At 42.0% G+C, this 24,762-nt stretch overlaps 1 protein-coding gene across 1 annotated transcript in view; it reads right to left on the reverse strand.

The window, feature by feature from the left end:
* The window catches only part of LOC128136184 (neuronal regeneration-related protein-like), a 31,531-nt gene extending 8,012 nt beyond the window's left edge, over positions 1-23,519 (reverse strand). The window contains exons 1-2 of the mRNA XM_052775368.1: positions 23,260-23,519; positions 21,736-21,798 (exon numbers count right to left, since the gene is read on the reverse strand). Coding sequence (XP_052631328.1) covers positions 21,736-21,738 — 3 coding nt within the window. The 5' untranslated portion in view covers positions 21,739-21,798; positions 23,260-23,519. The remainder of the gene's footprint in view (positions 1-21,735; positions 21,799-23,259) is intronic.
* Between the last annotated feature and the right edge of the window lie 1,243 nt (positions 23,520-24,762).

The following is a 24,762-nucleotide window of genomic DNA, read 5'->3' on the forward strand; positions in this document are numbered from 1 at the left end:
AAAAATAATCAGGATTCAAAAAAGAATTGGATAGATGGACTGAAAACTAAAGTACCTGCAAGTCTAGATAATGTATAAGAGCAGTATGCTGACTCAAACAGCCTCAGTGTTTGATAATCATTAGTAAAAAAACAAGTTAGTAAACTTCATCCATAAGCTATTGGAGTGGATCACTCCTAAACATCTGACTAACAACATTATATGCCTTGAAAGCATTATTTTCTGGCAGAACATGTGATACACAAAAACATTCACTCCCATTTTAATGTCGGGGAAAAGAAACCCACTGATCTGGTAAGTGCTGTGTGAGACTGTTCTGCAACAACAAAGTAGTTCTGCCTGAGAAATTGAGGCCAACTTCAAATAGGGAAGATGGTTTTAACTTTTTTAGCCTCTGTTTTCTTAAAAGTCTAAAAAAAAAAAATCAAAATTAAGAATAAAAATCAGAAAAAGCAAAGGTAGAGGAAAATAAATGCCTAATTGATTTACCAGCTATTACAGCATCAAGATTGCAAAACTACTTACTGCTACTTTGTTCAAAATCAGAAGGATTTCTGAGAGTAGGGTTGTCTTTTCTCTGTTCAACAAACCGAGAATCCTCTTTTTGCTATTGCAAGGACTCTGTTTAACCAGCATTTCAAAACCCCAATACCTATCGCAGTCTACAACTTCCTCAAGGGGGGCAGTGGAGGGGGAGGTGCTGATCTCGTCTCCCTGGTGACCAGCGATAGGACATGAGGAAATGGAATGAAGTTGTGTCAGGGGAAGTTCAGATTGGACATTAGGAAAAGGTTCTTCACTGAGAGGGTGGTTGGTCACTGGAACAGGCTCCCCAGGGAAGTGGTCATGGCACCAAGCCTGTCAGAGTTCAAGGAGCATCTGGACAATGCTCTTAGTCATATGGTTTAGTTTTAGGTAGTCTTGCGAGGACCAGGGAGTTGGACTCAATGATCCTTATGGGTCCCTTCCAACTTGAGACATTCTATGATTCTATTCTTCCATTTTGAGCTACTGGTCCTCTTATAAACCTTCTTTATGAGCAATAGAAAGGGAGCACAAAGTTTTGCCCATCTTAAAAACTGATTCGTAAAATAATTGTAAAAGAGCTGGACTAAATCTACTGTATCAGTCACAACAAAATGCTAAAATTAATTTCTTGCTCCCTGTTCTTCATTCGTACACATCAAGAGCATCTTTCAAACAGATACATCCATCAGAACAAAGAGGAGACTTAAAATATCACAAATGTAGTTTTTTAGTACAATGAGCACATTCCTGTTAAGCATTTCCAAGGTTTTTATATTTAAGAAACAAACAAGGAAAGCCCCCACAGTTACTTTTCCTATCTTCTTTACTTTTCTTTTTACCATGGCTGAATTTCTGTTCATCAAGTCTCATTCTGATATGCAGGAGTTCAATTCCACTATAGTCTGTAATTCTGACCTATGAGCTTGACAAAGGAAAGCAACTGCTCCAATTACAACAGAAAACACCTTTTGACACATTTCAGATAAGTTGTTTATCATGTAAACCAGTTCTTTGGAAAAAAAAGAAACAAAAAAACTGATGAAAAGTTCTCAAGAAATTCCTAGTTCCAAAGAAAAGGTCACCAACTCCAGTAATTCTTCACTAGCCTACTTAGAAAAAAAAATTAAAAAAAGACAAGCTTTACTAGATGGATTAGTAGCTTAACAGCAGACACAAATGACCACATGCTGAGGAACAGAGGAGTAAAATGATACATTTATGTGCTGAAGAGAAGGAAAGAAAGTGGCAGCACACTTCTTTCATGGCATGCTCTTCCCCTCTGCAGTGCACTAAAACTTCACTGATGCAGTTCTGAGGACTGAGGGCCTTGCGCTTCTGTAACAGCACATAATCCAGAATGGAGAGAAGTTGTCCTCATACCATGCTCCTGTGGGGACAAACCATATAACCAGAAAGGAACACTGCTCCTCATTTCCATATCTACATTCCTTTCAAGTAGTTAAGAGATTTTTTCATCACTGTTCCTCATGTTGCAATGACACAAATCAATGGTATTAAAGCTCCTAGAGAAAAGGTTGTAGATTTTTTCCTTTTTGGCTGGTCTCAGCATCACTGAAAGTATCTAGAAGATTTTCTTTCTCAGTTAAGTTGAGTCCTGATGCATTTTCTTGTGCAAAAATTATAACATAGTTGCCTGCTAAGTGGAAACAGCTATTTCTTTGCAGTATCTTAAGTTTCTTAGTTACCAGCTGGTTTGAGCTGCAATTACTTTTCCCAGCATATAGTACCATCCACTTTTCAATCCCCCAAATGCGTCCTACTACAGTAAAAAGTTCTATTTAAAACCAAGAGCCCACCATCACCATCCAGATGCATAAACAGAGCCTTCACTAAAAATCTTGTTTCACTGCTATTTGAATATCAGATAAATCATTCTGTTAAAAAACTATTTTAAACAAAATTGGAAGAAAAACTTGTGCTAGGATCAATGGATGTTTTATCATTAACTTCAGTGCAAGAGGTAAATTAGTGCTCCCTTCTACAGTAGTTTATTTTTAACATTGTGAGAGGAACATTATGAAAGCATATGATTAACATCCACTATGTTCCATATAGCAACTGTCAGCTGAATAGTTGCTGCTTCTCAGAGTTTAGTTGTATGGCAGTCTGCTCTCAATCAACTTTTGCCTTCTGAATCTTCTGGAGAGAGAAACACCAGTATAACATCAGGAGTGCTCATCATTACTCCTTATTTCAAAGACTAAGTCACTGAAGTTTTGATTCTTTATTATATTTAAGAAGCTGTAGTCACAATCAAGTGGGATGTTGCTATCTTGAAAGGCTGATTTAGAAACAGGCTCCATGAGGAGGCTTTCCCTATTAAACTACCAGAAACCACAAGTTTCCCAAGTTAAAATGCAAACTTAATTAACCATTTAAAAACAATGTGAACAATTGGTTTAGCAGGTGTGAGGTATCCCGACTTTGCCAACTTGATTGCTTTTTTTGTGTGGCTCTGCATCACAAGTCTGAGCCTCTGCTTGAGGTACAGCAAGTTATCTCAAAATAACCTGTCTTCATATTTTAAATATACTGTCAGGGTACTTCTAGCAATCCTACTTTCCAGATTAGTGCCAGGAACATTAAAAAATTAGTGGAAAAAATAATTTAGCACTTGGTTTCTTCCACACAGCAGATAGATGTAGATAAATAGTTTGAGACAATTGATGAACAATAATACAATTGTTCTCTTCCTTTCTGGGATTGTTCCAAGTAGCATACCTTTTTGGCTAGACTATACCTGCCATTACAGTAAGAATTAATGCATGGCAGTATATTGGCAGGACAATTGCACACCTGAACTTCCACAGAATCAAAGAATCACAAAGAATGGCTGAGGTTGGAAGAGACCTCTAGAGATCATCTGGTCCAACCCCCCTGCTCAAGCAGTGCCACCTAGAGCCAGTTGCCCAGGACTACGTCCAGTTTTGAATATCTCCAAGGAGGGAGGCTCTACAACCTCTCTGGGCAACCTGTTTATGTTCAGACTGAACCTCCTGTGTTTCAGTTTGTGCCCGTTGCCTCTTGTTCTGTCAGCAGACACCACTGAATAGAGCCTGGCTCCGTCATCTTTGTACCCTCCTTTCAGGTATTTATATACATTGATGAGATGCCCCCGAGCTTTCTTTTCTCTAGGCTAAACAGTCCCAGCTCTCTCAGCCTTTCCTCATAGGAGAGATGCTCCAGTCCATCATTTTCATGGTCCTTTATTGGACTCTCTCCAGTATGTCCATGTCTTTCTTGTACTGGGGAGCCCAGAACTGGACAAAGTACTCCCTTTGACTTCTGTGCATCAGCATGATTTGTTGGTTCTGCCTTTTCATGGGCAAGATATTACTGCTGCTTTTTATTCCTCCCCATCTGATGACCCAAATTCACAACCACATAAACATGAAAAAACCTAAATGAGACAAGTAAGCTTTTTCCTGCATTCCCCTCTCCACACTCTAGATGAATTAGCAAGTTTATTCATTAGGGTTTTTTTGCAGTCTTTGTTCATCACATCCTCAATTTCTGTCAATTTCACAGAAATGGATGTCATCTGCTTCTTCTCTACATGACATAAGGAAGTAACTTTAGAAGTAATTTTCCTAGGTTTAAAATACAAATTGTTTCATATAAATCCATCTTCTTCCATAGCTTTTTTTCTCCCTTCTTAAAGCTTGTATTCTTCAGGTGAAATTGAAGTGTCTGCTTCCATGCAGTCTCCTACCTTGGCTCATGTACATCAGCCTCTTCAAAGTAATCACTTCTGTTTTCATCCATAATATAATTTATAGTTTACATATTTTATATATGTATTTACAGCTTCCTATGACATGTATAAGAACGTTATCTGAGTAACTGTACAAAATTGACTAAAAATATGGTTTTAAGACATGCGCTTAATGTTGCAGAGCCCCTTGCTGCAGGAAAGGATACTGGTAGAGACTAAGTGCTCAGAGTAGGCATGTTTTTCCACCAAGAGGTGTCTTAAGTGACCACTGGCATCCAAAAGTGAGCAAGTATGGTATTGAGGACAGCAAATTGTCATGGTTTAACCCCAGCCAGCAACTAAACACCACGCAGCCGCTCACTCACTCCCCCCCACCCAGTGGGATGGGGGAGAAAATCGGGAAAAGAAGCAAAACCCGTGGGTTGAGATAAGAACGGTTTAATAGAACAGAAAAGAAGAAACTAATAATGATAATGATAACACTAATAAAATGACAACAGCAATAATGAAAGGATTGGAATGTACAAATGATGCGCAGTGCAATTGCTCACAACCCGCCGACCGACACCCAGCCAGTCCCTGAGCGGCGAATCCCTGCCCCCCCACTTCCCCGTTCCTATACTGGATGGGACGTCACATGGTATGGAATACCCCGTTGGCCAGTTTGGGTCAGGTGCCCTGGCTGTGTCCTGTGCCAACTTCTTGTGCCCCTCCAGCTTTCTCACTGGCTGGGCATGAGAAGCTGAAAAATCCTTGACATTAGTCTAAACACTACTGAGCAACAACTGAAAACATCAGTGTTATCAACATTCTTCGCTCTGAACTCAAAACATAGCACTGTACCAGCTACTAGGAAGACAGTTAACTCTATCCCAGCTGAAACCAGGACAGTATCCACCCCTTATTCTATACCATTGACGTCATGCACAGTTCCCATACCTTTAGTTACATCCTGATCAATCATCACCTTTCCATTCCTTTAAGACATATGAGCAATGATATATATATATGTATACACACACAGAGATATCATTCCTTTAGTTCATGGGTCATGTTCATAAAATGTTCATTGAGTTCATTTAGTTTCCGACTCTGGGCTCCATCTGTCATACCAGTCTTTCTGGGCAGGAGGGATGGTGCAAAGTCCTCTCAGTCGGTAGAGCAGAATTGGGCTTCAGTGCAGTGTGACAAGCAGGTGACATTTGGCGCAGCAGGAGGATGGTGTGCACCGTTGGATTGTTGCATGCTGGAGTCAGTTCTGGTTCCATCACTACTGCGCTTTGCTCAGTTTTATCACAGTTCTTTTCTTGCTTGATCTAAGTGATTCTTACTATAGTACTATGGATATAGCACATAATTATAGTAAGGATAACATACAGTAGCAGGGTTATATAGCAACTAATATACAGTTTAATTCTGGCTGTTCTCACCTAAAATTAAATCCCCTTGAGGCACACATCGGACTTCCCCATCTTTTCGCATCACCCACCAAGTGCACCCAGGTCCTTGAGCAAAAGCAATCCCATGAATGGGTTTACCTTTGCCTGAGGCAGGAGTAACCCAGACTGTCTTCCCTAACATATTTTTTATGTGCACTACAGGGACTTTATCCCCTTCTACAGTATGTAAAAATTCTGACTGGGCAGGGCCACCCCGATTGGCAGATCCTCTGGTGTTGACTAACCAGGTGGCTTTTGCTAAATGTGTATCCCAATGTTTGAAAGTTCCACCCCCCATTGCTCTCAATGTAGTCTTTAACAGTCCATTGTATCGCTCAATTTTCCCAGAGGCTGGTGCATGATAGGGGATATGATACACCCACTCAATGCCATGCTCTTTGGCCCAGGTGTCTATGAGGTTGTTTCGGAAGTGAGTCCCGTTGTCCAACTCGATTCTTTCTGGGGTGCCATGTCGCCACAAGACTTGCTTTTCTAGGCCCAGGATAGTGTTCCGGGCGGTGGCATGGGGTACAGAATATGTTTCCAGCCATCCAGTGGTTGCTTCCACCATCGTGAGCACATGGCGCTTGCCTTGGCGAGTTTGTGGGAGTGTGATATAGTCAATCTGACAGGCTTCTCCATATTTATATTTCAGCCATCGCCCTCCATACCACAGGGGCTTTAACTGCTTGGCTTGCTTAATTGCAGCACATGTTTCACATTCATGGATAACCTGTGCAATAGTGTCCATGGTCAAGTCCACCCCTCGGTCACGAGCCCATCTATATGTTGCATCTCTTCCCTGATGGCCTGAAGCATCATGGGCCCAGAGAGCCATAAATAGCTCACCCTTATGTTGCCAGTCCAGGTCCACCTGAGCCACTTCAATCTTGGCAGCCTGATCCACCTGTTGGTTGTTTTGATGTTCTTCAGTGGCCTGACTCTTGGGTATGTGAGCATCTACATGACGTACTTTTACAACCAGATTCTCTAGCCGGGATGCAATATCTTGCCACAGTGCGGCAGCCCAGATGGGTTTACCTCTGTGCTGCCAGTTGCTCTGCTTCCATTGCTGTAGCCACCCCCACAGGGCATTTGCCACCATCCATGAGTCAGTATAGAGATAGAGCACTGGCCACTTTTCTCTTTCAGCAATATCTAATGCTAGCTGGATGGCTTTCACCTCTGCAAACTGACTCGATTCACCTTCTCCTTCAGCAGTTTCTGCAACTTGTCGTGTAGGACTCCATACAGCAGCCTTCCACCTCCGATGCTTTCCCACGATGCAACAGGACCCATCAGTGAACAGGGCATATTGCCTCTCATTTTCTGGCAGTTTATTATACAGCGGGGCCTCTTCAGCACGTGCCACCTCCTCCTCTGGCGACATTCCAAAATCTTTGCCTTCTGGCCAGTCCGTGATCACTTCCAAAATTCCTGGGCGACTGGGGTTTCCTATGCGAGCCCGTTGTGTGATCAGTGCAATCCACTTACTCCACGTGGCATCAGTCGCGTGATGTGTAGAGGAGACCCTCCCTTTGAACATCCAGCCCAGCACCGGCAGTCGGGGTGCTAAGAGGAGCTGTGTTTCAGCACCAACCACTTCTGAGGCAGCTTGAACTCCTTCATATGCTGCCAATATCTCTTTTTCAGTTGGAGTATAGCGAGCTTCGGATCCCCGATATCCTCGACTCCAAAACCCCAGGGGTCGGCCTCGGGTCTCCCCAGGTGCTTTCTGCCAGAGGCTCCAGGTAGGGCCATTCTCCCCAGCTGCAGTACAGAGCACATTTTTAACATCTTGTCCTGCCCGGACTGGTCCAAGGGCTACTGCGTGAACAATCTCCCGTTTAATTTGTTCAAAGGCTTGTTGTTGCTCAGGGCCCCATTTAAAATCATTCTTCTTCCGGGTCACTGGATAGAGAGGGCTTACAATCAGACTGTAATTTGGAATATGCATTCTCCAAAAGCCCACGACACCTAAGAAGGCCTGTGTTTCCTTTTTATTAGTTGGTGGAGACATAGCTGCTATTTTGTTAATCACATCCATTGGGATCTGACGACGCCCATCTTGCCATTTTATTCCTAAAAACTGGATCTCCTGTGCAGGTCCCTTGACCTTACTTTCTTTTATGGCAAAACCGGCTTTCAGAAGGATTTGGATTATTTTCTTCCCTTTCTCAAAGACTTCTTCTGCCGTGTTGCCCCATACGACGATGTCATCAATGTATTGCAGGTGTTCCGGAGCTTCACCTTTTTCCAGTGCAGCCTGGATTAGTCCATGGCAAATGGTGGGGCTGTGTTTCCACCCCTGGGGCAATCGATTCCAAGTGTACTGGACACCCCTCCAAGTAAAGGCAAATTGTGAACGACACTCTGCTGCCAGAGGGATCGAGAAAAACGCATTAGCAATGTCAACTGTGGCATACCACTTGGCTGCCTTTGACTCTAGTTCGTATTGAAGTTCTAGCATATCTGGAACGGCAGCACTCAGCGGTGGCGTAACTTCATTCAGGCCGCGATAGTCAACTGTTAGTCTCCACTCCCCATTAGACTTTCGCACGGGCCATATGGGACTATTAAAAGGTGAGCGAGTTTTGCTGATCACTCCTTGGCTCTCCAGTTGGCAAATCAACTTGTGGATGGGAATCAGAGAGTCTCGGTTGGTGCGATATTGGCGCTGGTGCACCGTCGTGGTAGCAATTGGTACTTGTTGTTCTTCGACCCTCAGCAACCCCACAATCGAAGGGTCTTGAGAGAGACCAGGCAGGGTAGACAGCTGTTCCGTGCCCTCCGTCTCCAAGGCAGCTATACCAAAAGCCCATCGATACCCCTTTGGGTCCTTAAAATACCCTCTCCTGAGGTAGTCTATGCCAAGGATGCACGGAGCCTCTGGACCAGTCACAATGGGGTGTTTCTGCCACTCATTCCCCATTAGGCTTACTTCAGCTTCCAATACAGTTAAGTCTTGGGATCCCCCTGTCACACCAGAAATACAAATGGGTTCTGCCCCTTCATAACTTGATGGCATTAGAGTACACTGTGCGCCGGTGTCTACTAGAGCCTTATACTCCTGTGGGTCTAACGTGCCAGGCCATCGAATCCACACAGTCCAATAGACCCGGTTATCCCTTTCCTCCACCTGGCTGGAGGCAGGGCCCCTCTAATTCTGGTCAGAGTATCCAGTATTCACTTCTCGTAAAATTGGCTCAGAAGTCCCTTCAAGAGGATCAGAAATAAGATCAGCCCTTCTACTCTGTTTGGAAACCGGAGCGGCATTTTTCCTGGTAGAATCCCCTTTTGTGGTGTTTTTTCCTCGCAGCTCACGTACCCGTGCATTTAGGACCGAGGTAGGTTTTCCATCCCATTTCCTCATGTCCTCTCCATGATCACATAAGTAAAACCACAGGGCACCTCGCGGTGTGTACCTTCTATATTCTCTCTCTTGGGCAGAGGAGCGCTCACTCCTAATAGCTGAGACATTGGTCCTTACAGGTGGGCAACAGGACATCTCCTCTTTGAATTGCTGGAAATCCTCGGACAGCTTCTCCACAGCCGAAATGCAGGCTTCTAGGGAGGAGGAGAGATTTTCTTCGTATTGACGGAGTTGGCGAGCCACTTCATCCACTGTCGGTGCCTCTTCGTCTTTCCAGGTCATTATTGCCAGTGAGTTGGCATAGGACGATGGTGCGCTCCGTACAAACTTCCGCCACATGGGTCGTGTGCATTGGACTTCATCTGGATCTTTGGGTAATTGTGGGTTGTCCAGATCATGATGAATTGTCCCTATCATGGCTAATTCCCTCAGATATTGGATACCTCTTTCCATGGTTGTCCACTTGCTTGATTGACATATAACATCTTCCTTGAAGGGGTACCTTTCCTTCACACTTGACAGGAGTCGCCTCCAGAGGCTGATGGCTTGTGTCCCTCTTCCAATTGCCTTGTCAATGCCACCTTCCCTGGCAAGCGATCCCAGCTGCTTGGCTTCCCTACCTTCTAATTCCAAGCTATTAGCCCCATTGTCCCAGCATCGGAGGAGCCAGGTGATAATATGCTCACCTATACGGCGGCCAAAATCTTTTCGCATATCCCGCAGCTCACTCAAGGATAGGGACCGGGTTATTACCTCTGGTTCTGCCTCTTCCTCCTGTTCCCGTGATGACCCTGGTTCGCCTTCATCCTTCGCTAAGCGAACTGATTTTTTTGTATATTTCTTTTTCTGTACGGGGGCAACTGATACTGGTGCAGGTTGGTCAGCTGGTTCAGTTGCAGTACCGCTCGCCGGGTCTTGGATAACCGCAGTGTCTGTTGCCAAGGTTTGGGTAGCTGCTGTGCTCGTTGCTGGGGCTGGAGGGACCTCAGTGCCCGTTGCCGAGGTTTGGGTAGCTGCCGTGCTCATTGCCGAGGCTGGAGGGGCTGCAGTGCCTGTTGCTGAGGTTTGGGTAGCCACAGTGCTCGTCGCCGGGGCTGGAGGGGCCGCAGCGCCCGTTGCCAAGGTTTGAGTGACCGCAGTGCTCATCGTTTTGTTGTTAGGTCCAGAGACCTTCTCTTCCCCTTGAGGGTACTGAGTGGTGTCGAACAGGGCTCGATAGGCATGGGCCAGGCCCCAGCACGTTGCAGTAATTTGTATCTCTCTGGAGCTGCCGGGGTGACAGCATACCTTTTCCAAATATTTTACTAGTTCTTCTGGATTCTGCACTTGTTCAGGGGTGAATTTCCAAAACATTGGAGGTGCCCACTTTTCTAGGTACTTGCCCATACTACCCCACACACCCTGCCACTCATAATTATCCAGCCTTGGGGCAGATCTCTGGGTGATTTTTCTTAAATAGTTGTTTAACCTTAAACGACAGCTGAACCACATTCAGAAGCATGCTAATTCCTAGCAGTAGGGCTAGGACCGTGCTGGTCCCAACATCCCAAGAGTATTCAAATTTTTCAAAATTCTCAAACACCATTGTAACTGGACTGAAGGAGAAAGGAGAGGGGAAGAAAGGTATCCCACCCATAGACTGGTTTTCCAAGGAGGAAAGGTAAATGGTATAATTATTAATAGTTTCCCACAGATGGCTTCCACAGTATAAAGGTGACAATGCTGAGTGCAAGTACCGGATTAATCCCACAGCTGAGGACTTTATCATACCATAAACCAGTGTTATACAATACATCAAAGCGAAAACCTTAATCCACCTCCCACGGATGATAAGCAGCAGAAGAGGGACTACATACAGCAAGCGAGGTGATACATAACAGAACTTTAAAAACCAGAGCAACAACTCTAAGAACACATAAATCAACATAATGACCAGCGACTATTAGACCGATATAATGAATGCTTATAACAAATTTGTTTTAACAAGCTCTGGTCAGGTTTGTCGTTATCTCAACCCTTCGGGCCCCACGTTGGGCGCCAAAAAGGACTGTCGTGGTTTAACCCCAGCCAGCAACTAAACACCACGCAGCCGCTCACTCACTCCCCCCCCACCCAGTGGGATGGGGGAGAAAATCGGGAAAAGAAGCAAAACCCATGGGTTGAGATAAGAACGGTTTAATAGAACAGAAAAGAAGAAACTAATAATGATAATGATAACACTAATAAAATGACAACAGCAATAATGAAAGGATTGGAATGTACAAATGATGCGCAGTGCAATTGCTCACCACCCGCCGACCGACACCCAGCCAGTCCCCGAGCGGCGAATCCCTGCCCCCCCACTTCCCCGTTCCTATACTGGATGGGACGTCACATGGTATGGAATACCCCGTTGGCCAGTTTGGGTCAGGTGCCCTGGCTGTGTCCTGTGCCAACTTCTTGTGCCCCTCCAGCTTTCTCGCTGGCTGGGCATGAGAAGCTGAAAAATCCTTGACATTAGTCTAAACACTACTGAGCAACAACTGAAAACATCAGTGTTATCAACATTCTTCGCTCTGAACTCAAAACATAGCACTGTACCAGCTACTAGGAAGACAGTTAACTCTATCCCAGCTGAAACCAGGACAAAATACACAACCTAATCTAGCTTGAGTATAGTCAGCACATTCCTGCCAATTCTTCAGCTGGTAAGAACTCCCCAACAGAAACTTCAGTTTTCTTCTGGCATACATGACTGAATGAGGCTAGTTATAGATAACACTTCTTCCCTGGAGTTTCTTCCTTTCTGTTCCATTAAGCTGTTCTTATCTCAACCCACGAGTTTTACTTTTTTTTCCTGATTCTCTCCCCCATCCCACTGTGTGGGGGGGAGTGAGTGAGCAGCTGCGTGGTGCTTAGTTGCTGGCTGGGGTTAAACCACGACACCCGAGTGTAATGCAATTTTTCTGGCAGAGATCAATTTGCATTTTTCTGTACTAGTCAGGATGAATATAGCTTATGTGCTACAAGTAGTCTCAAGCTGCTCATTTTCTACATCAAGCATGCAAAAACCATTGCAAAGCATTGTTAATATTTAACATGCATATGAAGAAAAAGAAATCAAGTGGTACATTGTGAACACTGTCATAAATGCTCATCCAACTTCTGACTGAATTAATGAATTTAACCAAGATACCCATTACTAGAATATCACACTCCTTGGAAGGAAAATAATTGCAAATATTTTTCCAAAATAATAAGAAGATAGAAATGTATATTATATGAAAAGTTCCATTAATCAATAAAACAGAATCACAGAATCGCAGAATCACAGAATAGATGAGGTTGGAAGGGACTTCTTGAAGTCATCTTGACAAACCCCTCTGCTCAAGCAGGGCCACCTAGAGCCACTTGCCCAGGACCATGTCTAGACATTTTTTTAATATCTCCAAGGAGGGAGACTCCACAACCTCCCTGGGCAACCTGTTCCAGTGCTCAGTCACCTTCACAGTAAAAAAGGGTTTCCTGATGCTGAGATGGAACCTCCTGTGTTTCAGTTTGTGCCCGTTGCCTCTTGTTCTGTCAGCAGACACCACTGAATAGAGCCTGGCTCTGTCGTCTTTGTACCCTCCTTTCAGGTATTTATATACATTGATGAGATGCCCCCTGAGCTTTCTCTTCTCTAGGCTAAACAGTCCCAGCCCTCTCAGCCTTTCCTCATATGTGAGGTGCTCCAGTCCTTAATCATCTTTGTGGCCCTTTGCTGGACTCCCTCCAGTATGTCCATTTCTCTCTTGCACTGAGGAGCCCAGAACTGGACACAGGACTTCAGGTGTGGCCTCACCAGTGCTGAATAAAGGGGAAGGATCACCTCCCTTGACCTGCTGGCAATAATTTGTCTAATGCAGCCAACTGTCTAATGCAAACAACTATGAACTACTTTATTCCACCAATGAATTTCAGTGTATGGACTCTGAAACTATAAAACATTACAAAAATCAAAATACAAACAAGCCAAACTCAAAAACCAGTGCAACCCAACACCTTTTTGTCTTAATTTTGTTTGCCTGTGTACTACAATAGCAGCTTTTCTTATTTTACTTAAGATATTAACATACACACACAGAAAAACAATTATAACAGGCCTGAATATTAAAACAATATGTCGTGGTTTAACCCCAGCCAGCAACTAAGCACCACGCAGCCGCTCACTCACTCCCCCCACCCAGTGGGATGGGGGAGAGAATCGGGGGAAAAAAAGGTAAAACTTGTGGGTTGAGATAAGAACAGTTTAATGGAACAGAAAGGAAGAAACTCCAGGGAAGAAGTGTAATGAAATGTTTAATTAGTAACTATTTGTATTTACACTTAATGGTAACTGTGGAAGCAGATGCAAGACCAAGTCTCTTGTTACTAAGTTAGGTGAACACAGAATATGGCAGCAAAATTCAGGACCAAAGGCTGCATGCTCAAGTTCTTAGGTAGTTTCATACTTGAGACTAGCAAATTACTGGGTGCAACACAGGAGGAAGAAAAAGCACTGTCAGAGTAACCATAGGCTGACCAAAAGTCTATTTAGCTCAGTATCCTCACTCCATTAAGTTTTGTTCCTAAGGGAAAGAACAGCAAGAACAATGGCCAGTAGTTGAATCCCAAAGAAAGAGTAAGAACAGAGAAAACCCAGACTAACACTTCTCCTGTATGCTCTCCCAGTTCCCTACTTCCAATCTTGGGGTATACAAAACATATACAACAAGCCAAATCCCAAAGTATGTTTCATTTTTTTCCTGTTTTATTTCCTATAAATTTCCTAAATTAATAGCCTGAATATTGTAACTTACAGAAGAATTAATACACTGTTTTTGATTAAAACTTTTGTGTTTTTTTTTAAATTTTGTTTAAATTTCTCACACATACCAAAGATGACTAGAAATCCACACTGATGATGTTCTCCAAGTAGCAGCAAGCACACTGCCTCTAATGACTACTTTCCTGCAGAGCCCAGCAGTTAGTCTTACCCCTCATGGGATACCAACCTCTTGCCCAATCAGCATATTTCAGGCAAGTATTAAAGGCCCCAGTGGTACTCTTGGAAATGAGAGATGGAACTACAGCCAGTAGTTACCACATTAAGAGAGATGTAATGGCCACAGCTGATGATATTGTAACAGGTGCTTGAAAGCATTATGGCACATTTACCTGCACAGTCACCATATTACCATCATCTACCATCATTTAATGCATACTGCTTTACTGTTACTCGAAATATAAAAGCACAATCTAAACAGTATCATAATATATTATGTATGTTGTAAATAATAAAATACTTATGGATTCTGGAATTTATCTAATCAGGTGACATAAAGGAAAAGAACTTTGCCTAGCAAGTATTATTTTGTTTCTGTTCTTGTTGCTTTATTTATTAACTTATCTGAGAAATTAAGGGTAAGAAAATTTACCAATATTTCCAGAGGATTTTTTTCTGCCAGCAGTAATAGAGTTATTTACTTGTACCCTTTAATGTTGGAAGATTTGTCACAGAGATATTCTTGTCAAAATAAAGAAAGATTTGTTCCTCTCTAACTTAATCTTTTTGAGTAGCTGTATGATGGCAACGTGTGCTTTCTAAACATCAACGTTTTAAGAATTTAAGAATTCTTTCTGATACTGTGTATATTAAGTCAAGGCTCATACTACTTTCAGTGAGAACATACAAATTTCTTTGAACTTTTTTTAAACATATATCCCACAAAGGTGTTCTATGCAAGTAGACAGACAAGAAGGTTACAGTTAACAAAATTAATCCAGAAACATTTCTTCTTGTTGAATGAAAAAAAGTTACATATTTTGAAGGTGTTTTTTTAATGCAGTATTTACAGAAGGAAACATCAGCAACCTACAGAGGAACATCTACATAGGGATTCATTCAGTAGTGCTACAGTGAATTTGCCAGATCAGAAGCCTAAATTGAATTTCATGTAATATTCAAAAAATGATTCATAGTATCATTCCACATTAAACATTTGAAAAGAACATTTTTGCACCTTTACAGATTGCACCCTCAACCAATATGGTTTAAAGCAGCATCAGAGTGAAAAAATCTTTGAAACAAAAGGAAAATACAAACATTTAAAAATATTTTATTGAAATATCCTGTCTCAGTCAATGATGCTAACTGAATTATTTTTATGAAGTTGTTCTAGGACTGTTAGGTGTAGTCTCTCTCTCTTTAGGCATACACACAATGCTCAGAGCTCAGGTGTGGGGCAGCAGTATTATGATGAAAAAAAATTGTTTATTGGTGAAAGCTTTTGCTCCCAACACTTGAAAAGCAGTGTCATGACTGCATACTATTACAAGTTGTACATGAATTCTTATTTCTGATTTTTCAAGATTTCAGCCTTTGTGAAAAAAGTTCAATAAAGATTTGTCCTGGAAAAAAACAAAGTATTATTTAAACCTCCAATTCCATGTGTCAACATTGTCCTGTTCAGATACACTATGCTGGTGCACAATTATAAAATGTTAGCATCTGGAGTGTGCATGTTTGTGACTGTGTAGACTCCCATATATATAGCTACTTTGCTTTTAAATGTGCATATGAATTCTACCACAGAAATACCCACAGTATCTGCTTTGGACAATGACATTGTTTTAAACTCTACTTCAAATTGTTCTAACCATAATCAAGTAAAGGTGCTTTTTCTACACAATTGAACAGCTAAATCAGCAGAAGTATTGAAAAAAGTGAGCTTTTATTTCTGCTTATTTATTTTGTAAGTTGGGAAGGCCTTAATTCTCAGTAAGATTTCAGCAATCAAGTATTGTAGGACAAATTGCATCAAATGTATTCTTCATGTACAATACATAAGCACACTAAAAAAGCACAATATACACATTCAGATGACCAAAACTGCTTAACTATCATACCTCTCAGTAACTTCTTGTCATGGTTTAAGCCCAGCCGGCAACAAAGCACCACAAAGCTGCTCGCTCGCTCACTCCTCCCCCCCGGCCCTAGTGGGATGATGATGATAAAATATAAAGAAACACTCATGGGTCAAGACAAGGACAGGGAGGAATCACTCCCCACTTATGGTCACGGGCAAAAGACAGGCTCAACTTGGGGAAGAAACAAAATCAATTTAATTTACTACAAATCAAATCAAAACAAGGATATTAGGAAGTAAAACCAAATCTTAAAACACCTTCCCCCCACCCCTCCCTCCTTCCCAGGCTCAACTCCACTCACGGTTTTCTCTACCTCCTCCCCCCAGCGGCACGAGGACAGGGAATGGGGGTTGTGGTCAGTTCATCACACCTTGTCTCTGCCGCTCCTTCCACCTCATGGGGAGGACTCCTCACTCGTCCCCTGCTCTAGCATGGGGTCCCTCCCATGGGAGACACTTCTCCACGAACTTCTCTGGCATGGGTCCTTTCCACGGGCCACAGATCTTCAGGCACAGGCTGCTCCAGCATGGACTTTCCCATCTTCAGGGACATCTGACTGCTCCAGCGTGAGGTCCTCTCCACGGGCTGCAGGGGGACAGCCTGCCATCTCACCATGGGCTGCAGGGGCATCACCTCCTCTGGCGCACCTCCTCCCCCTCCTTCTTCCCTGACCTTGGTATCTGCATAGGTGTTCCTCTCACATTCCAATCTCCTCCCCCACTGTAGGTTCCCCTTCTTAAATATGTTATTGCAGAGGTGCTACTGCCGTCGCTGATTGGGTCAGCCTTGGCCAGAGGTGGGTCCGACTTGGAGCCGGGGAAGCTTCTAGCAGCTTCTCACAGGAGCCACCCCTACGGCCCCCTCCCCCACTACCCAAACCCCACCACACAAACCCAAAACACTTTTCTTGACCAAATTCTGCCCATGGCTACATATAAAGAGAAAAGGATCTGATATATTCCTAAAGTTCCTATGCAGTTCTGAACTACCATAAAGGAGAATTCAATTCCAGTTCCAGACTCAGTAATAATCAACAAAGTAGTATAAGTTTTCTCATGCCAGAACCAGGAGTTACATTTGTCCAGTGTTTATCTAGTATCAGGTTGAACTTAACACCTCATCCTAGTATCACATTCTTCTTATTCCTCAGAGCATATAAAAGTTACATAACAATGTTTGCCTCTGTCAGACTAATCCCAGGCTCCAGTTTCCATAGATTATCCTAAAGCTATGAACAGTTGTTCCAACTAAAATGAAATCATATTATAGACACAGAAAATTACAGAATGTGTAAAAGTATCTGCAGATAACCCAGTGGAAAAGGGTTCTTAAATAGGTAAGTTGGGATGAAATCTTAAATATAAGCTTTCTCATATATATATCTTCAATTAACTTAAATGATGTTATACATTTCCTTATGAACTGGAAAAAAAAAAAAAAAAAAAGATGATGATTTTTTACCTTTATCCAAATGCAGGTTGTCATTTCTTTCTCCGACTTAATGAAAAAAAAAAAAGCTTTCCCCCAATTGTCTTTCTCTCCAAGAGGCCACCATCCCATTTTTCTCTTTTTTTCCAAGTAAGATTATAAAATGCAGAGAATGCAAATGATAAAATAACCTCATAAGTGATCCAGTTCAGACAAGGATACACTACAGGAAATGTTCAACCCAAATGACCTTCCTTTAGGGTCTTTCGCTTTGGGATGATGTAGCTATACTGTACAATACCTAGCCTCTGAGATTCCACAGTGCTAGTGCTTTAGAAGAAAGCCATCTAATCATGGTAAGTCAGAAGTAAAATAATGAGCTGCTCTGGAATATTTTTTTCTTTATTTTCAGGTAGGTCAAAATTAAATTATAAGGGATGTATCTGTTTACTGATACATGCTTTTATTAGTTAGTGATAAACCTGTGTCCTAGTTTCAGCTGGGATAGAGTTAACTGTCTTCCTAGTAGCTGGTACAGTGCTATGTTTTGAGTTCAGTATGCAAAGAATGTTGATAACACTGATGTTTTCAGTTGTTGCTAAGTAGTGTTTAGTCTAAAGTCAAGGATTTTTCAGCTTCTCATGCCCAGCCAGCAAGAAAGCTGGAGGGACACCAGAAGTTGGCACAGGACACAGCCAGGGCACCTGACCCAAACTGGCCAACGGGGTATTCCATACCATGTGACGTCCCATCTAGTATAGGAACGGGGAAGTGGGGGCGGGGAATCGCCGCTTGGGGACTGGCTGGGTGTCGGTCGGCGGGTGGTGAGCAATTGCACTGCGCATCATTTGTACATTCCAATCCTTTCATTATTACTGTTGTCATTTTATTAGTGTTATCATTATCATTATTAGTTTCTTCTTTTCTGTTCTATTAAACTGTTCTTATCTCAACCCACGGGTTTTGCTTCTTTTCCCGATTTTCTCCCCCATCCCACTGGGTGGGGGGGGAGTGAGTGAGCGGCTGTGTGGTGTTTAGTTGCTGGCTGGGGTTAAACCACGACAACCTGCCATTTAAATTCCTTAGCACCTGCACTGCAAACTCTCAGTGTTAAACTTGAAGCCCAGAAATGAACTGCAACAGGAATGGGGGGAAAGGGCACGCTGGAGTGCTTTAAAAGAAAACAACCAGATCACTTTGTTTTTAAAGAAAGAAATCAAACAGGCCTTTTATACAGTTCACAAAGTGTTTACCTTAAAAAACATCTTTCCTGGTTTTGCTAAAAGTCTTCTTGGAGGTCACAGAAAACTGGACAGAAAACTGACTGGAGATCACAAAAAACTTTGTACATTATGACATAGAGCAATTTCCAGGAAGGTGGTATACTGAAATTCTAGCATTTTAAATTTAAAAAAAAAAAAAAGTTTTAAAAAAAACCATCTCAGGACTTTATAGATTGCAAAGAAATATAAAAGGTTCCTTCTTTCTTCAGGGGTCACTTTGTAAGCAAATAAATTTTACACAATTAAGGACAGATCCTTAAATGTCAGATCTTCTTATGTAAGATGGCTCAAAACATCCATGAGTTAAAATTGTCAGAACAATACAAAGTACACTCTTTTGCCTTTTTATTTGTCTTTAAATTATTGAGTATGTTAATATTATACAGCTCCAAGAAAGATTTATTAACCAGGTATGAGCAAATCATAATTCTAAGTCTAGGAAAAAGAGAAGCAGCATTAAAAACTAACCTTCTACAGTGCTCGTTTTTACTTGTAAGGAGTTTAAGAAATACTTTATGGAATAAAAACATTAAGAAACTGAGAAGTTAAAACAGTGAAGTTAATCCAAGTATTAATTTGTTCTCACTCAACAAGCTTATTCTAGCCACTTTTAATTTTACTGTAACTAAATAATTAATGTACCTTCAGTTTAGCAAAGGAAATAGTTTGATTAGTTTGATTTTTTCCCTTTATAAAGTTTAGTTCAGCCTGGTGAAACATAACAGCTAAATTCTCAATGACCAGTGAAAGCAGAATACAGCCTTTGCATATGTTGTTATATTTTAAAAAAGTAAAAACTTTGACAATTACATATTTCAGTGTAGAAAGTGTTGATTACTTAAATATGCAAACAAGAATTTTTCCTGCAAATTAGAATGGCTAAGGAGACACTTGGAATAAATACAAGAACTATGCCAAAGACAAGTGCGTCCACTACTGCAAAGAAAGTATGTCAGTGGTCTGACTTCATTATATTTCGTATTATTGCGCCCAAAAATGGTGGTAGGGGAAGAGAGTCTGCCAAGTCTCATATTTTAAGCAACCTTGTAAACTGGGGCAAAATCTAGTCTTAGATTGAAATTCTGATCAACAATCACATTTGGATAGTTTTAAGTTGTATTTTATGTTCTGGCTTGGAGGCTGGCTTTACAAAAGCAAGGTTCCTGTAGCAGTCAGTGAAATCAGTTTTGTAAAGCCAGCCTCCAGGCCAGAATATATAATACAACTTAAAACTATCCAAATGCAGAAAATCAAATGTAATTACCCATTTATTTAGTTTTCCTATTGTAAGTTCTGCAGTGTAACATAAATTAAAATTTCATTTGGCTGTTTTTGAAAAGTTTTCTATTTGTTGTGAAAATCCCCGATTCCACTTTTTTTTTTTTGATTGTTGATCAGATTTTCAATCTAAGAACCATCTGCTGGTAAAAATCAATGTCTATTTTATGCCTAACAAAACCTGAAATAATATTTAATTCCATAGATTGTCATATATTGCACATAGCAGCCTGCATACCATCTCAAAATGTGGGCTCATTGTCACTTTGGTGTTGGTAGGAAAAGTTTCCTTATCCAATATTCCACAGTTGTGTGAAGAGAATATATTTTAACATGATTTCTATTCACAGTGAATAGAAAATCAGAATCAGAAAATTGGAACAGAAAATTTAAGGGAATCTTTTCCTTTTTAATTCCCTACCCTCAACTATTCATTTATATATGAATGAGCAAAGCATTTTGGTAAAAGTAGATTCCAAAATAGACTAAAACTCCAGAATTTGCAAGTTTATTTTTGCAGATAGGAATGCTATAAAACAAGGAGCCAAACAGAAAAAAGCTATATAATAGATTACATATTTTTTATTTTAAACATTCTTTGCTTCATCCCCCTCCCCCAAGTCAAAACAACTCCAAAGACTGAGACAATTATAATAATTTATGCAATTAATTTAACCCTACCTTTATAAGATTATGTCCTTGAGAGCCTCACACTTTGGAAAATATTTTGTGCTAATGCACACCCTATGCAATGCTACTTCAGACAAACTATTGCCCCTGTAGAAATTAGCAGATTTTTGACTATGAAAGTAGTATGATGTAGCACCCAAAATATATCACATTTATGTCAATATATGTATTCAGACATACTTCAGTAATAGTTGCATCTTCAATCAAGAACGTTATATGACTACAGAGCATCTAATCTACCTAGTTCTGCTTACCTTACATACCCTTTTCGTAAAAAATTATTTTCTTTGTTCTGCTGACTGAGACATATAACCATTCTTGGAGAATACCATATATAGAGAATGTTTAGATGTATAATGTGTTTCATCGTTAAAATTAGGTATTCAGCAGCAGTAGTAGCTCACAGTATAAAAAATGGGCCAGCAAACCAGTAAAAATATAAACATAATTAGCAGTGAAGGAAATGAATAACTGCTGCAATTCTGTTCAATAAATACATTCCAACTAAGTGTTTATAAGTTAAGTTAGGCTGAGGCCTATCCTTTTTTTCTGGAACAGATTCCTACCACAAAGAAAGGCTATCCTTCTGGAAAATTTATTAAATAATAAGAAAAATTAGTTGGCATCTTATTTAATTCCCTGACAGAATAACATTAAATGTTTCATTTACTAAATGTAATGACTTATTTCTTCTTTTTGGGGGGGGGAAGTGGTGGTGAAATTATTGGATATTGCTTTGTCTATATGTATTCCTACATATGTTATGTGTATTTTTCATACTCTGCTAAACACTTTTCACTTTTTAAATAAGCTAATTAAATAAGCCTTACTGCACAAAGAAGGATTTCAGTTTTTTATTCAAAAAACTCATGAATCTCCAACATACGGAGGTTTCCAGAGTACATCAATCATTGTATGGCAAATCCCGGTAATCTCAAAAAGTAAGTCTTATGTGGGTCATATTTATAAATGGGTGTTGGGAATGGGGAAAGAAGGTTTGTATTTATATAAAAAAATTACTGATTCTTTGCTAAAGCAACTAACTCTTACCATTTTTAGATTCTGTTAAGTCTTTGGATTGCAGTTTCTCTCAAGTAGCACAAGGAGAACAATCTGAAAATAATTAAAAAAAAAAAGAAAAAATGTTACTCTGAGTGTCACAACATTTTAAAGGCTTTTTGCCAGTATAACAGTGAATGAACCAAGTATAAGCTTCAGTGATTAAGATTAAAGTCATTTATGCTAACTAGATCTTCTATTAAGCTTCTCTGCATTTCAGTGGTCTGTAGGCTTAAATATAGGACAAAGGAATCCCTGATACCTGGATTTGCAAACCCCTATGCTATTCTTAGCAGTTCATACCTCTCTAAAGAGCACTATACCTGATGGTTAACACACTTAAAAATCACCCAAGTGGACAAAAATCCATCATCCTATGCTTACTGTAAAGGTGGTCCATTGTGCCCAGGCATACTACAAAGTGTTGGGGGTTTTGCAATTAAGAAACGAGTATAATAGTGTCAGGCTTTCACAATGCAATGGCCCAGAGTATGCATTTTTGGAAATGACACTACATTACATAACCTACAGTTTTCTCTCCCTTTACTCCACACATACACACTCCTACTTTAAATGGGGGGGCGGGGGGGGGGGGGGGAAGAGTAGGTGCTATCTCATTTAAATGACACCTTTTAAATTACTACTCTTAATTGACTGTATTTGTAGCATAACTCCTGTATCAGTTTTCATATAGTGACAAAAATTTAAGTTCTCTTCTATTGATTATATATTTCTTACCTATAGTGTGTATGTATGAAATGTAATTAGGTATGAGTCATATATTTACGTACAAACACATACATACAGATTGGATATAAAATTGCAAACATATCTATAGGTGTACACAGAAACATTTGGAAGAAAGTACATCACTAAATGTACACCAAAATGCATTTGTTTTGTTGGTTTGTTGTGGTGGGGTTTATTTTTTTCCAAAAGAACCACCCAAAATTTAACTGCTGCATATACAAAAATGCAGAAGGCTGTTGCAAGAATGACTGCTTTCTAAAAATAAGCCCCAGCAGCCTGAGAAGAATCCAGTGACAGGGCAGAGAAGAGAGAGATTCATTTTACAAGGGAGAAGGAGAGAGACAGAAAACCAAACTGAGAGCCTTTCATGCATGCTAAAAAAGCAAAGTGCATTATGTTCAAAAATGCATTTTGGTGTTTTTGAAGTGCAGGAGCAGACAAAAAAAATCCCAACAGATTTAGAAAACCACTTCACATCTTCCCTTGAATGCGTGCAGAAAAATCCCCAGCCTAGAAATCCAGCCTTAAAGGATAAAGACAAACAGTTAAATATATATACTGCACGTTTCTCATCTTCTTTAAGAAAGCCTATTTGAAAACGTGCACTGAAGGGGGGGGGGGGAGTCAAGCTGCAGCAAAGTCCAGCTAAGGGCAAAAGGAAGGAAAAAGAAACAAAGAGAGAATTCAAAACAAAACAAAAAAAACCCCAAACACAAACAAAAAAACCTCCAAACACAACTGTGGATTGGAATTGCGTATACTTACAGACAAAAGCCCCAGCTCCCTGCTCACTTTCTGTTTTTTCTACATAATCTGAAACACAAATGTGGATTAAAAAAGGGCAGCATGCTGCAGAATGGAATTTATAGTTGGAGGAGTGGAGAGAGGGTAGGGGGTGTGGGAAGAATGACTGCACCTCTTCCAAAGTGCAGCCTTCAAGAAAAAAAGAAAGGGGTGGGGATGATTGGGGGAAAGTCTCTATCCCTCTCTCTCAGGATGGGTTTTGGCTGTCAGTGCTGGTTATATTGAACAATGAGCTAATTCTGATGGTAGCTGGCTGTCAGCTCACCCCCCTCTCCTCCCATCCCCTCCTTACACATACATGCTCCCCCTACTTACCCGCCCGCCTGCTTCCCCCCGCCCGCTACTACTGAGCCAGACTGCTTAGTCTGCAATAATCCGCAGCGCCACGTTCCCCAGCTGTCTGGGAGCCAGGGCAGCGCCCGCCCCGCCGTGGGCCGTGCTCCACCAGCCGCCGCAGCTGCGGGCAGGGCAGGGCCGGGGCCAGGCGGCGTTAGGCGCTGAGGAGCGGACGGGAAGTCATTGGCGCGCCCGTCTGTTAGTGTACCGGCCGTTAGTGTCCCCCCACGCGGGTGGGGCCTGGTGCTCCCCTCACAGCAGGGACTTGGGCGGTGGCCAGGCGCGGAACGGGGCCAAGACGCTGCACAGCTGCGGAGCAGCGAGCGGCGCGAGGGGGAGGTAGCAACCATATACTATAATAACAACCCTGCAGCAGCGGGAGCAAAGGGTGTCTGAGGAGAAAGGGAGGGAGATAGAGGCAGCTGCCTGCTGCTTTGCCTCACGGCTCTTAGCCTCATCTCACCTGAGAGGAGAGAAAATGGTGGGTGGAAAAGACAGGATGCCACACCATGGCACAGACATGTGGGAGGTGCAGTGGGGACCAGCCTCCTAGACCCTCAGCAGCATGGGCAGATGCTGAGGAGGCTGCCCAGGGAATTGGAGTAGAGGGGTGGGCAGGGTGCTGGGTCCCCTGGCAAGCTGCTCCCTGGGGAGGTGGGTGCCACAGGGGACCTGAGACCACTGGGCACAGTCAGCCTGGAAGGGAAGGTGCGCACCGAGGGAAAAAGCCTGGTTGTGATACCAGCTAGGGAAAGGCACACATCCAGGTGCAGAGAAGTTCAACAAAACCAGGGAGAGAGACCAGAGAGGCCTGTGGCCACCCAAAAGTGCAGGTGCAGTGCACACAGAGGTGAGCAGAAAGTGCCCATGCAGCAGTGCCTGCAGACCCAAAGAGCTCAGAGGGATGCACAGCACAATCACACAGGTACACTGAGTCCCGGGCAAAATGGCCTAAAAGCTGGGGACTGGGAGAGACAGCTGGGGGCCTGATGAGATCCACCTGTCCCAATGGGGGAAATACTTCTTTGCTCGTAAACTGGCAGGACTGATTGAGAGGGCTTTAAACTAGGATTGATGGGGGGAGGGGATACCATCAGAAGAGCTGAAGGTAAGCCAAGGGTTGGCATG

This window comes from Harpia harpyja, chromosome W (assembly GCF_026419915.1).
Source record: "Harpia harpyja isolate bHarHar1 chromosome W, bHarHar1 primary haplotype, whole genome shotgun sequence".
In the NCBI taxonomy this organism is placed as follows: Eukaryota; Metazoa; Chordata; class Aves; order Accipitriformes; family Accipitridae; genus Harpia; species Harpia harpyja.